This window comes from Fukomys damarensis, unplaced genomic scaffold (assembly GCF_012274545.1).
Source record: "Fukomys damarensis isolate Sample0158 unplaced genomic scaffold, DMR_v1.0_HiC HiC_scaffold_37, whole genome shotgun sequence".
NCBI lineage: Eukaryota > Metazoa > Chordata > Mammalia > Rodentia > Bathyergidae > Fukomys > Fukomys damarensis.
In genome coordinates, this window is record NW_022900949.1 from 9,732,435 (window position 1) to 9,746,136 (window position 13,702).

The following is a 13,702-nucleotide window of genomic DNA, read 5'->3' on the forward strand; positions in this document are numbered from 1 at the left end:
TCTCTACATGGAATTACAGGCGTGCGCCCCCACGCCCGGCAATTTTAACCCTGCTTCTAATTTTATCTCAAAGCAGGGAAGCATTCCTGCGCGTGGACGGAACCAGTGCCTGGCGCTCGCACCTACCCTGAACAACTGAGTCCCCTAGGCTGTACAGACGCACCGGTCCCGTGTTCGTACGCGACCTACGAGCCGGGAGCGGAGCAGGGAGGACCCAAGCCCGCCCCCGGAAGCTTCCTACGTGGAGTTGCCGGGGACGAGTTGCGTGCGCCACAGACCCCGCGCGGCCTTGTGGGTATTATAGTTCTGGACTCCGTTTCCCATGGTACCTGTGGAAGCCGGGCTTCCTCCGCAGCAGCGGGCGGCGCGCGCGGCCTTGTAAGAGCCCGGACTACGCTTCCCGTGGTGCTCTGGGCGACTCACCTGAGGGCGGCAGGCTCCACGCGCTTGGCCCGCGGTCGGATTGACTTTGGAGCCATGGAGGGTGCCTTCGGCTCCGATTTCGGAGGCTCAGGCAGCGGGAAACTGGACCCGGGGCTTATCATGGAGCAGGTTAAGGTGCAGATTGCCGTGGCCAACGCGCAGGAGCTGCTGCAGGTGCGGGGTGCGCCGGAATGGGGGGAGAGGCAGCGGGTTAACCCCAGGCGAGGGCAGGCATCATGGCTGAGGTCTCGCGTGTGTTCACAGAGGATGACCGACAAGTGTTTCCGGAAGTGCATTGGGAAACCGGGGGGCTCTCTGGACAATTCAGAACAGGTACGATCTCTCGGGGGGGTCCGGGTTTGTGGGTTTGACAGGGTCTCGACCGGCTCGGGTTAGCGTCTGCGCGCGCGTGGGCTAAGGGCGCCGCGCGAGTTATACGCGTGCGCAGGCTGCTGGGAACGGCGCCGCGAGGCTTCTGCGCGTGTGTGGATTGAGGGACTATGGGGCGGGGAGGCTCTGCGCGTGCGCACTCTCAACCCGAGCGGCATGGCACATGGCTGGCTGTCAGCGAGCGCAAGGGTTCGAACTGAGCCACGCATCCCTCCCTCTGCGTACCTAGAAATGCATCGCCATGTGTATGGACCGATACATGGACGCCTGGAACACCGTGTCCCGCGCCTATAATTCAAGACTGCAACGGGAACGAGCCAACATGTAACAAGGAGGCGTGGGAGCATCCCTGGGGTCCATCCCGCGCCACCCCCCTATCCAGTTCCATAAATGTACTTTGTGAGGCGGACACTAGTACGTGCCTGCTGCCCGCCCGTGATGTACGAGAATGGCACGACTGTGAGGGGACGGTTGGTACTGTGTCGCCTGCAATCAGTGCCGCTTGGCCTTTGGGTCCCCTGACCTTTCTCGAAGCCTGGCAGCTAGGTGGACTTCCTGTAGGCCCCGGATTTGCCAGCCCCTCCCCTAGTGTGCCGAGGTCAGCTCCCGGCCTGGACTGAGAACCCTTGTTTGGACATAAGGTAGGGGGAGAGACCTCACCTTAGCTGTGGCTTCCTGAGGGTAGACCAAAATATTGCTGAGCCAGGGCCGGAGAAACCCCGTGCACTTTCCCTGGGGGAGGGGGTCTCTGGAAGGAGATGCCCCTCATCCATGGGCCCCAGCCTTCTCTGAGGGCATGAGGCTTTCCACTTGGAGCCCCTGGGCTGCTGGATCATAGGCCATGTGCAGCCAACACAGAAGGGAGCCTTGAGCCATGCCTGTCACCCCAGGAAGGCTGAAACAGGAGAATCTCGAGGCCCCATGTCAGAATAAAAAAGGACCAGGGATGTGAGTAGATGGTGAGTTTCAATCCCCTATACTGAAAAAGGGGGATGAAGTGGGAAGACGCTTGGAAATGTGACTCCATCGCTGAACCAAAAACTAAGTAATATCCCCTCCTTTGGGAGTCTTGTTTTCCTGTTTCCCCTACTTCCGGAGACAGGAAGATGCTGACCCAGCAAGATAAGGCAAAAGTGTGTTTATTATAAGGAAATAAGGCAAACTGCACTCCGTTCCTGCTGCCCCCCACCACCTGCCTTCACCCTGGACAACCCTGGCACATGGCGTGTCCTGTAGCCCCTGCTGTCCTTTGGGCAGCCATGCAGCCGTTACTCCTGGATGTGCTGGCTTATCCAGCCTCTCACGGCCGCCACCCGAGTGTAGACACCTGGGAAGTGGGGCCGGCCACAGCCGTAGCCCCAGCTGGTGACCCCAGTTAGCACCCAACGGCCAGAAGGCTCCCTGCAGGCCAGCGGTCCTCCAGCGTCCCCCTGCAGGGAGAGACGAGAAAGGACACTCAGGCCAGTCCCTCCCCCAGCAGCCCTGGGTGGAGAAGAGTGACTGGAGAACCCCTCGGTCGCTCCAGGTGGGACCCAAGGGAGTGCTTCCCTGCAGCCTCTGCTCACCATCTGGGAAGTGGGTTCCGCGCTAGGGCCATAAGGGGGCGCTCGTGGACCGGGCCTCAAGCCGCCCTGCCCAATCCTTGTCCGAGGACCCCAGGTTAAAAGCCTTCCGTGAGACCTGGCCGCTGGCCGCTGGCCGCCCAATAAACAGTTACGTGGTGAAACTTCCCCCAAAGCCAGTTGCTGGGCTCCGGGCATCCCCACACACACCCCTCCCCTGCTGTGGTCCTGGACCCCGCGCTCACCGAGCAGCTGTCCACGCCGCCCTGGGGGAAGCCGGCGCACAGCATGCGGCTGCTGATCTGCACCGGGTAGAAACGACGGCAAGTCTGCTCGCTGAGGAGACGCACGGCCGCCTTCTGCAGCTGGTGCGCCATGGAGCCTGAGGACAGTGAGGGCGCGGGTGGGGACAAGATCCTGGTACCGAGGCCAGAGCCCCGCTCACCTCCCTGGCACGCTGAGCCCCGCCCCTACCTCCCTCGCGCACAGAGCCCCAGCCGGTGATCACACAGCGCGCGCCTTCTGGTGGCCGCGGCGCGGGGCCTGGCAGGCAGATGGGGTGCACCAGGCGGCTGCAGCGTACAGGCCCAGCCAGCTCGAGCAGCGCCACATCGTAGTCCAGCGTGTAAAGGTTGTAGAACGGGTGTTTGTAGATGCGCGCCACGCGCTCCAGCTGGCCCTCGGCGCCGCTCAGTAACGGAGTGCCCAAGAAGGCGACCCACTGCTGCGGGTCCCCGTAGCTGCGGGGGGACGAGCGTCGGCGGGTGACCTGGCTCTCCGGGTCCCCGCCCTACCCCTAGCCGGCTGGGGGCCTTGCCGGGGTCTCCACCCCGCCCGCACCACAGAAACAGTGGTCAGCTCGCTTCCTCCCTACCTCGGGGGCACCCGAGACGACCTGCAGGCAGCGCCCATTGGCACCTTGTGCCCCGAGAGGGGCCCTGGTGTCCCTGGGAACCGATCCCTCCCCAACACCCACCCTAAGCGCTCCTCAGGCTGGGGGCCGAGGGCGTGCCTGGGGACTCACACATCGAAGCAGTGCGCGGCTGACAGCAGCCACCTCTCCGCCACCAGCACAGCCCCACAGCGGTGCTCCCGGCGCCGCAGCCACAGGCTCACCTGCCATGGCCACTCCCCACGGCCCGAAAAAAGGTGCCAGGCCGCAGTCTGCGGGAAGCGGTGCTGTCGGGGGAGGCACTGTCCTCCTTCCCCAGGACCTCAGCCGGCACCCTGCACAGGTCTCGATGCCAGGGTCCTTGTGACCCGGCGTCCTTCTTCCAGGATTCAACCTTCACACAGGCCACCCTTGGGGTGACCATCCTCCGCCGTGAGTCCAGTACCAAGCACACAGGACATCACTGTGCCCCATAAAGGGGTGGCTCCAGGGACCACCACTGCCACTCGCGGCAGGGAGGGACACGGTATTAGGCTGATAACCCATCTGACCGTTCTTACCAGCGATCCCTCTGCACTGCCCCCACCAGGTGTGGGAAATGCCTTCCTGCCTCTGCCTCAGCAAATACAAAGGTGCCCCACAAAAACAAGTGAAGACAAGCTGGGTGTGGTGGCACACACCTGTTATGCCAGCACCCTGGGAGGCTGAGGCAGGAGGATCACAAGCTCAAGCCCAGCCAGGGCAACCTACTGACTTAGTGAGAACCCCCTATCCTCCCTCAAGAATGGAAAGGTGCAGATAGTCTGTTTGCCTATATTCCCACCGACCCCAGGAAACCAGGAGCCTCTTGCCCCATCTGGACCTGGGCCAATACCAGGTGACCTCAGAGCGTCGATGCCACAGATGCCTCAGCCCCTGTGCTGGGAAAATGCCAGCCGCCTGCACCCTGATCTCCACGCCTGCTCTAAGGGCTTCCCTGACTCTAGGCCTGCAGACTCCCTGTGCATTTCTTCATTCTACCACACGGAACTGGGGGCTTTAAACTGGCCTCCAAATAGGGCAGATGCCTGTCACTCTAGTTAATAAAAGTAGCTCCCACGCCCAGAACCTACTGGTGCACGCCTGTCATCCCAGCATTTTGGGAGGTTGAGACAGAAGAAATTTGAGCCCAGCCTGGGCACCTTAGTGACTTAGCAAGACCCTGTATCAAAAAATAAAAAGGGTTGGGCTGGGGATTTAGTGCAGTGGTTCCACTTCCTGACTCACAAACACAAGGACCTGAGTTCAATCCCTGGTGCCAAAAAAATAAAAAGCTGAGGATGGAGCTCAGCGCAAAGGCCCTGGGTTCCATCCCCAATACCACCAAATAAAAATGTTTTAAAATAACAGTATAGCTCCTATAGCCTCTGTAGAAAGACTGCGAAGACCCACTCTGTCCACATCCCTCCAGCCTGACTGGTGCCTGCGGTCCCAGGGACCAGCTCCAGCAGCAGGCAGTGTGCGGGTGGACTGAACAGGGAGCCCTCAGCCAAGCGCCCTCCCCCCATGCCCAGCCAGACAAAGCGTTTCATCGCCATGAAGCAAAGTGCCTTGCTCTGAATGCCTGTGATTGTAGCCATCACGACCTGGGATGGGATGAATGGAGCCACCCAACCCCTCCAGCAGGTTTATATATTGAAGTCTAAATCCCCAGGACCAGGGCCTCAGAATGTGACTATTAGGAGATAAGGTCTTTAAGGAGGAGACAGTACAAGGAGGCCAGGGCCAGGCTCTCATCTAATGTGGCTTGTGGGGTTTGCGGGGGTTGTTTCTCTTTTACATACTGAGAATGGGACCCAGGGCCTTCACACTGAGCCACATCCCCAGCCCTTTTTACGTCACCCAGTCTGGGCTTGATACTGCAATCCTCTTGCCTCAGCCTCCAAGAGTGTGGAGAGTACAGACGTGTACCCCTGTTCCGGGCTCTGGTGTCCTTATATGAGAAGAATCAGAGCCAGGCACAGAGACGTGCACACCTGTAATCCCAGCACTCCGGAAGGCTGAGGTAGGAGGCTCAAGAGTTCCAGGCCAGTCTGCGACAACTGTGTGAGGGTCACAGGGAGAGGACACCATGTGCAAGCCAAGCAGAGGTCTCAGCAGGAACCAGCCCCGTGACTCCCCGACATTGGACTTGTGCCCTCCAGACTTCTGAGCAGAAGTCATCCCACCGCCTGGCTGTGAATTTCTCACTGCAGCCCGCACAGACTCACACGGACACCGACACCCTCCCGCCCCCCATTTCTCACGGCACCTGGCAGCTGGGAGCGCGTGTTGGTCTCTGGGGCACCAGGAGGTGGCGTCTGCCCCCTGGTGGTGGCGCCCACAGCAGGCACAGTGGTGGTGACAGGTGGGACAGTCGCCCGGCTGATGGTGACCCCCGGGGCCGTGAGGCTGGTTGACCTGGGGGAGTGGCCGGTGGGGGCTGACGTCCTCCTGGTGGATGGGCGTGACGTGGGTAGGGTCCCCAAGGACATGACATCCAGGACCCAGCCCTTCAGCCTGGTGATGCGCGCATACACACCAGGCTTCTTGACCTGGGCACAGCCAACGCCCCAGCTCACGATGCCCGCCAGGTAGAACACTCCAGGGGTCTCCTCACAGGCCAGGGGGCCCCCCGAGTCACCCTGCAAGATAAGGACTATGGGTGCCTCTCTGAGGGCACCAACCGGCTGCGACCTCAGGCTGCCCCTGTGACCCACACCGGCTGCTTCTCCACTCTGAGCCAGGCTCAGTCATCCTGCTTTTGTAGGGTGATAGCACAGGCACGAGCCTGTCATCCCAGCACTCTGGGAGCCTCAGGCAAGAGGACTGTAAGGCCAGCCTGGACAGCTTAGCAGCTTAGTGAGACCCTGCCTAAAATAAAAATTAAAAAGGGCTGGGAGTGTAGCTCAGCGTAAAGACCCTGGGTTCCATGCCCAGGTGGAAATTATATTTATTTGTTGCCAAGCTTTTTTCTCCGTCTCCGTCCCTCCTCTCCTCTTTCTTATGCTGGGCTTAGAGCCCAGGGCCTTGCACATGCTTGGCAAGTGCTCACCGAGCTGCACCCCCAGCCCCAGTCTCCTAGGGATGAGACACCTGGCGGGACCCCCTCAGGGTTTCCACACCCCGCCCACTACCCCCAGTGTTGCCCACCTGGCAAGAGTCCACCCTGCCCTCCAGGAAGCCGGCACAGAGCATGCGGTCGGTGAGAGAGAAGTTGTAGAGCACGCTGCAGGTTTTCTGGTCCACGATGCCCACGGATGCCCTCTGCAGAACATCAGGCTTGGTGGCTGCCAGGAGAGGAGGGAGCCCACTGGCTCTTAGCCGTCCTGAGAGGAGGTGCCATCCCTCCCCTGTGGACACACATGTAGGCACACAAGGAGGAGGCAGATCCCAGCGTCCCACAGCACCCTGAGGTCTCCTCTCAGTCCCTGTAACCCATATGAAGCCATTCTGGGCTCTCCACAGAGCACTGACTCTTGGCTGGGGTCTCTGAATGGTGTAGTGCAGGGTCAGCAAGCTCTTTCCATGAATATGTTGCTTTATGAGCCAGTCACTTTCCCCATTATTAACCAGGACAGGAGAGCAGCCATGGACAATCTATAAATGAATGTGTGTGGGCCGTGTGCCAATAAAACTTTATTTAAACAAAAAGGACTTGGCCACCCATTTCCCCCTGGCATAATGAGAGGCGAATGGTTCATAGCCTGTGGTTGGGTCACCACGGAGGTCCCTGTGCAGTGGGGCTGGTCTGGGGCTCAGGGAAGGCAGCCCATCCCCTCCTCCCCGGGCCAGGCCCTGCAGAATAAAGTTGTCACCCTTTCAGTTGTGGTGGCTGCTTACCGTTCCCTTCCTGTGTGCTGCCCCAGCCCGAGATCATGCACTTGCGGCCCACAGGGAACTTCTGGATGGCCAGTGGGAGGCAGACGGGCTGGATGTACTTGCTGAAGGCCAGGGGCCTGGCCAGCTCCAGCACGGCCACATCAAAGTCCAGGGTCCCGGGGTTGTAGCGTGGATGGAGGGCCCCCCGCCGCAGGCCCAGCTTCACGGGGCTCCCGCCAGTGCCCAGGAGGGACGCGGTGCCCAGGTGGGCCTGCACCTGCTCCGCCCGTGTGCTGCCAAGACAGGGCCTCAGCCCGCCACCCACTACCGCCCACATCCCTGCTCCTGGGAAGACGGGAGGGTCCCCAGCTGGAGGCCCTGGGCCAGGGAGGGAACTTGTAACACGGACCCCTGCTCCTTCCTTCCTTTCTTGTTTGTTTATTGCAGTACTGGGGATGGGACCCAGGGCCTTACACTGGATCCCATCCCCAGGCATTTTTCTTTTTTTTGACAAAGGGTTTCACTAAGTCACTAAGGCTGAGCTTAAATTTGTAATCCTTCTAACTCAGCCTCCCCACACTCTGAGTCCCTGAAGCTTATTAAATGTCACAAATCAGTACTGCCTGAGTAGGGGTGCGCCGTGGTGGGAAAGGCCTCTTCTCATCCCCTGGTTAGGCCCTGTGTGTCCTCCAAAGCCAGGACTGTCCTAGCTCGCTTACAACCACTCCGACTCCTGGGTGTAGGAACAGAAAGTGGCCCGGGACAGCCCCAGCACACGGGAGCCCTCGAGAGCAGGCACTTTCCAAATGCGTGAGGGTCTGATGGGCAGGGGTGGGTGATGAAGGGGATCAGGAAGCCCTCCGGGGCCTTACTGGTTGAAGCAGTGGGCGGCAGAGAGCAGCCAGCGGTCGCCCACCACGGTGGCTCCACAGAAGTGCCTGGTCCCTTCCTTCAGGCTGGCCTGCCAGGGCACCTCCCCAGACATGGCCCCAGTCCCACCGACGATGCGGATGGGCTTCCCCATGGCGGGCCTGGCCCCGCACTCTGCAGGAGGACAAGAAGATGGCAGGGGGTCTGTGCCTGCTCAGAAACCAGTGCCCTGAGCCCCGAGGGGACTTAGGGACACCTGAGCACAGCCTGCTTGCTGAAGTCGCCCCATTCCACAGAGGAAGCAACAACCTAGAAGCTTCAGAGGTCACACATTAGGGGGTGACACACTTGGGAACATTTATGTTAAAAAGGTAAAGCTAAAGTGATAAGTCCCACCAGGTGTGCTGGTGCACACCTGTCATCCCAGCACTCGGAAGGCTGAGGCAGGAGGATCACCATGAGTTCAAGGCCAGCTTGAGCTATATAGGGAGACCCTGTCTCAAAAAAAAAAAAAAGTCATCTTGCTTATAAGTCTTTGTCCAACCCTTCACACCCAGGTGGTAAACTGAGGCAGTTCTCAGTAGTAACCTGACTCCAATCTCTGGGCAAGAACAGGGCATTCTGTTCTCTTGGGAGGATCAGATGGCAGCAGTGTGCTGTGCATTTAGAGAACAAGGTTTTTGGTGAGGACTGAAACTCCGAGGGCCCCTCGGATGTTAACCAGAAGCAGCCGTGTGACCCACGAGATAGGAAAACGCATCCACACAGCCACGCACCCAATGTCCCCAAAGCCTCGTGTGCCCAGAGGTGGGGCTTTTCAGAGGTGGCTGGATCTGGAGTGTGTGCCGCTGGGACTGAGGGTGTGTGATCACTAAATCACTTGGCTTGGCATAGTTCTGGGTATGAGTGCTACCCACGAGGCAGCCTAAACTATAAAGGGACAGAAAGAAGCTGCCATTGCCACTTGTCACTTGCTTGCTGCTTGCTGCCTTCTATAAACTGTTTCTATAAACTGTTTTTCCTTAACGACGCCCTCCACCATGCTGCCCTGGCCTGGAGACTGAAACCTCTATAAACTATGAGCTGAATAAACCTTTCCCCTCTAACTCTGGGTGTTGAGTATTTTGTCTCAGCAATAAGTAACTAGACACACACCCATGTCCAAAACTCAGAGCAGACAAGAGTGGACATGATTCCAGTGTACACAGGTGGACACACAGCAAGGTCCACCCACACACTGGAATATTACACAGCCAGGTAAAAGAGTAAGGCTGTGACCCTCGCCACAGTGTGGATGGACCCTGAGATGTCATGCTCAGTGGGAGATGCCAGACACAGAAGACACACAGTGTGGGGCTCCGTGGACTGGAAATGCACAGGACAGGCAACTACAGAGACAGGAAGTGGACCTGTGGGGGCCCGGGGCTGGAAAGGGGACAGGTGACTGCTTTGGGGGATGGGGCTTCCTTTTGGAGTGACAGAATGTTCTAGAACTTGTGGTGATGGCTACACAAATCTATAATTGTACCAAAAGCCAATGACGTATAAACTTTGCTCTGAGTACTCACTGACAGAGATCAATGATCCATCACCAAACTCCCTCCCACTAAGTGACCCCTGACAGACATCAGTGAGGCAGGCTGGATTTTTTTTTTTTTTTTTTTTTTTTTTTTTTTTTTTTTTTTTTTTTTTGGTAAGGGGGATTGAACTTGGGCCCTTGCACTTGTGAGGCAGGCAGTGGAACCACTGAGCCAAATCCCCAGGCCCCAGACATCAGGGATCAATCGGCATCCTTCACTGATTGCCTCCTGACAGACGTCAGTAATCTATCACTGGGCTGGGGATTTAGCTAAGCGGCACCACACCTGCCTGGTCCTGAGTTCAATCCCTGGTACCAAAACACAAAACAAAACAAAATAAAAAAGTACTCTACCCCCAATCTCTCCGAGTGCCTGGGAAGCCAGTACTAAATCCCTGCAGCCCTGCTTGCACCTGTCCACCCGGGAGGTACCTTGAGTCTCGGCTGCGGTGACAGAGTTGAGGGCAGTAGTGCTGGGTGAAGGCGTGGCTTTGGCAGGGGTATCAGGGCTGGTGAACCTGGTGGTGCTGGCAGTGGCAGGGCTGGGAGCCACAGTGGGGGCCAGAAGTGAGCTGGCCGTGCTGGTGACCTCCAGGATCCAGTCCCGCAGCCTGGTGACCCGGGCATAGACCCCCGGGCGCCGGGCTTCTGCACAGCCAATGCCCCAGCTCACGATGCCTGCCAGGAAGAACCTGCCCGAGGGCTCCTCACAGACCAGGGGGCCTCCTGAGTCACCCTGGGAAACAAAGGGTGCCCTCAGAATAGATCGGAGGTCCCCAGCAGGGCTGGAGGGTCACAGAGGGAGCCCCGTACGGAGACCTCTGGAACCTCTCTCCATGTGAGCTCAAGAGCAAGTGCAGGCTGACTGTCCACATCTCAGGACCGCAGCTTCCTCCTCTGTGGCGGAAAAGAAACCAAAATGTTTCGACTATGGAATCGCTAACGTAGCTTTTAACTCTACAGTTGGCAGCCTGAACCTTGAGCCAAATAAAGCATCCCCTCCCCTCCATAACCCAGTAGACCTTTGATAATATCACTACTTGCTTAGGCTCTCAGTGTGGCTGCTGAGTGGAGTCTCCAGCCATCCCACTGGTAGCTGCAGCTTTTCTGCCAAACTGCTTGACCTGCCCTCACTCATCCTGCCTGGCTGTCCTCTGCCTTGCCCCACGCCCAACTCACCGGGATCCATGTTCTTTTGGTTTTGTAGTACTGGGGATTGAACTCGGGGAACAGCAAGCTCCACACCCAGCCCTTTTTTATTTTCTGTTTTGAGACAAGTTTTCACTGATTTGCTCAGGCTGATCCTCCTGCCTCAGCCTCCTGAAGAGCGCCGCATGCCCAGCCTGATGCTCACATTCTTAAACACAAATTTTCATTACCTTCCAGGTTCCCTTTCATTATGGAAACGAGTGCAGGCAGCAGAGTCTCTTCCTTCATTTCCCCACCCACTGGGCAGGAGGATAGAAAGTTCAAGCCCAGCCTGGGCAACTTAGTGACTCACTCAGACGTTGCCTCAAAGTGACAGATAAAAGGGCTGGGGGAGTGGGAAACATACTTTCCTGTCCCGCTTCTGTCTCTCTTAGACAAAACCTATCTTTTTCTCAATTTTTCCTACTCTTCACCTCAGCTGTTCCTAGAATCCCTTCTTCGATTTGAGAGAACACAAACTCGAGTTCTGGATATCTAGCAGGCTGGGAGTTACAATATTTCCCTTCCGGTATTTGCATTACTGGGTGCCCTGTATCATTTGGAAGTCTCCCACTGAGATAACTGGACTGAGCGACCCAGACCCCCTGCCCACCAGGCAGGCAAAACCACTCTGAACTCCAGCTGTTTGCGTTGCAAACTTTGACCAGGATACAAACCCCTCGCGTTGTAAGCCAGCCACCTGCAGGTACATGGGGATATTTTGTCATGACTGACATGCCCCCGCTGCTCTCCTTTTCTATTGCTGTCATCCATCGCTGACTCAGTTCAATCTCACTGTCATCATAGAAATCGCCATGGTGTATTTATTTTTTTTTTATTTTTTATTTTTTGGTTTGTTTTTGGTACCAGGGATTGCCTGGTACTCAGGCCCTTGTGCTTGCAGGGCAGGCAGCAGAACCACTGAGCCAAGCCCCTGGCCCTTGGTTTTGTTTTTAAAGCAGGGTCTCACTATGTAGTTGAGACTGACCTGGAACTCACCGTGTAGCCCAGGCTGGTTTCGAACTCACAGCGATCCTCCTGCCTCAGCCTCCCGAGTGCTTGGTGTATTTAAATAAACTAAATGTGTATCAGATTTGCTTTAGGTTGAGCAAATGCACAGTTGCAACTGTCCCAGAAGATTTCAAACGTATCTATTATTACATGTATTTTATATAGTTGTTACATAAAACACTTTGTATATCCATGTCATACGAATGTATTCATACCTCTGTTACAAGATACAGCATTTGATAGAACCAGTTGTGTTTAATTGTTTTGGATCACCTATGTTCTTATTTTTAGTGTTTTTTTCCCACCTGCGAATTCCTATCAGCTTCTGAGAGATTTGTACTGAGTCCTGAACACTACGACTGATTTTGTCTGTTTCTGCTTCTTTTCAGTATTTATGCATCGCTCTTTCTAACAACAACAAAAAAACAACAACTCTTATTATGACTTACAGTCAGTAAAACAACCAAAATGTTAAACTAAAATTTGTGAATGGATTTTAAATGATTTGTTACTAAAAATATGCATACGCTCAAAGCGGGTGGGGTGGGAATAAATTAGTGCAAAAGCCCAGGGATGGATGGGTGGAGGAATTTATGTGCTTTTCTTTCCTACAGAGGAAACGCAGGCAGGGGTCCATGGGGCAGAAACAGGGCACTCACCTGGCAGGAGTCCACCTTTCCATCCAGGTAGCCAGCACATAACATCCTATCGGTAAGGGAGTGGCCATACAGTCTGGCGCACACGGCCTGGTCCAGCAGCTCCACGGTGGCTTTCTGCAGCACCTCTGGCTTGATAACTACCGTGATGGGGAGAGAAAAGTAAGATGAAAGCACTGGCACTCCAGCAGCCACTCTGGGACAGAAGGCTGAAGAGAGTCTCTTCCCAAAACTCAGTTTCCCTAGGTACAAGCAGGGCTGCTAGCAGCACCCAGCTCAGAAAGCAGTAAAAGACAAACCTGCCATAGATGCCCCCAGTGATGCTCTTCATCTGGGCAACGAAGAGGCCCCATTCCTCCTCTCCCCTTCCCACCACTCTTCTGCCCTCCTCCCCTCCACCTCAGGGAATGCCAGCTCCTTGCTTCCAGGTGCTCAGAGCCCCCCTCCCTCTCCATCACTGCCCTCATGGAGATCTTCAGGCTCAAATGGCCATGGCTGCCATATTGGCCCGTAGAAATCTAGAATGTTCTAGATCAGGGGAGCCTGATATATTCTCTGTGTGATGAGAATACCCTCTTCTTCACTGTCCACTCCTCCCACAATAGCGCACCAGACTCTTCCTGCCTCCTGGGACTCACTCTTGCCCCAGGATGCTGTCCCCTGAGCCCTGAGCCCTGACTCCTGGCTGGCTGGCCACCACATCCCCCTCCATGAAAGGCTCATCTTGTTGAGTGTGGTAGCGCACTCCTGTCATCCCAGCACTCGGGAGGCTGAGGCAGGAGGATCGCTGTGAGTTCGAGACCAGCCTGGGCTACACGGTGAGTTCCAGGTCAGTCTCATCTACACAGTGAGACCCTGTCTCAAAAAACAAAACAAAACGAAAGGCTCCTCTTCTCTGAGCGCCCCTCCTTTTGAGACTTGGTCTCACTATGTGGTGCAGGTGCCTCAGACCACCCAATTCAACATCTTTCCACACATTTCTGTGAATGGCTACAAAAATCTCCCAAGGGTCAATTCCGGGTAACACCTAAGTTACAGCCGAGCTGTCGCAGTGGTGCACGCCTAGAATCCCAGCACTCTGGGGGGCGCTAAGGCAGGATGGCGACAAGTTCAAACCCAGCCTGGGTAGCTTAGCGACTCAGTGAGATCCTGTCTCGAAATAAACAGAAACGGGCCGTCAGTGTAGCTCGGGGTGAAGCATCCTCAGCGCCGAACTAGAAGAAGCGGCGAAGGCACGAAGCAGGCAGCGAGCGGCGAGTGCCCCAGCGCCCCCTCGGCTCCTTCCTCCCCT

The 13,702-nt window shown here is 56.6% G+C and overlaps 2 protein-coding genes across 2 annotated transcripts in view; one reads left to right on the top strand and one right to left on the bottom strand.

The window, feature by feature from the left end:
- The first annotated feature begins 337 nt into the window (after positions 1 to 337).
- On the top strand, positions 338 to 1,871 carry Timm13 (translocase of inner mitochondrial membrane 13). Its single transcript, XM_010634873.3, has 3 exons — positions 338 to 597; positions 688 to 756; positions 1,043 to 1,871. The coding sequence occupies exons 1-3, from the start codon at positions 478 to 480 to the stop codon at positions 1,139 to 1,141; spliced, it is 288 nt and encodes a 95-aa protein (XP_010633175.1). The 5' UTR covers positions 338 to 477; the 3' UTR covers positions 1,142 to 1,871.
- Positions 1,872 to 1,996: 125 nt separating this feature from the next.
- Positions 1,997 to 13,702, bottom strand: part of Tmprss9 (transmembrane serine protease 9) — an 18,767-nt gene continuing 7,061 nt past the window's right edge. The window contains 12 exon segments of the mRNA XM_010635116.1: positions 1,997 to 2,243; positions 2,621 to 2,757; positions 2,850 to 3,115; positions 3,400 to 3,522; positions 3,524 to 3,539; positions 5,558 to 5,930; positions 6,439 to 6,575; positions 7,129 to 7,400; positions 7,980 to 8,151; positions 9,989 to 10,292; positions 12,415 to 12,653; positions 13,627 to 13,700. Coding sequence (XP_010633418.1) covers positions 2,082 to 2,243; positions 2,621 to 2,757; positions 2,850 to 3,115; positions 3,400 to 3,522; positions 3,524 to 3,539; positions 5,558 to 5,930; positions 6,439 to 6,575; positions 7,129 to 7,400; positions 7,980 to 8,151; positions 9,989 to 10,292; positions 12,415 to 12,653; positions 13,627 to 13,700 — 2,275 coding nt within the window. The 3' untranslated portion in view covers positions 1,997 to 2,081.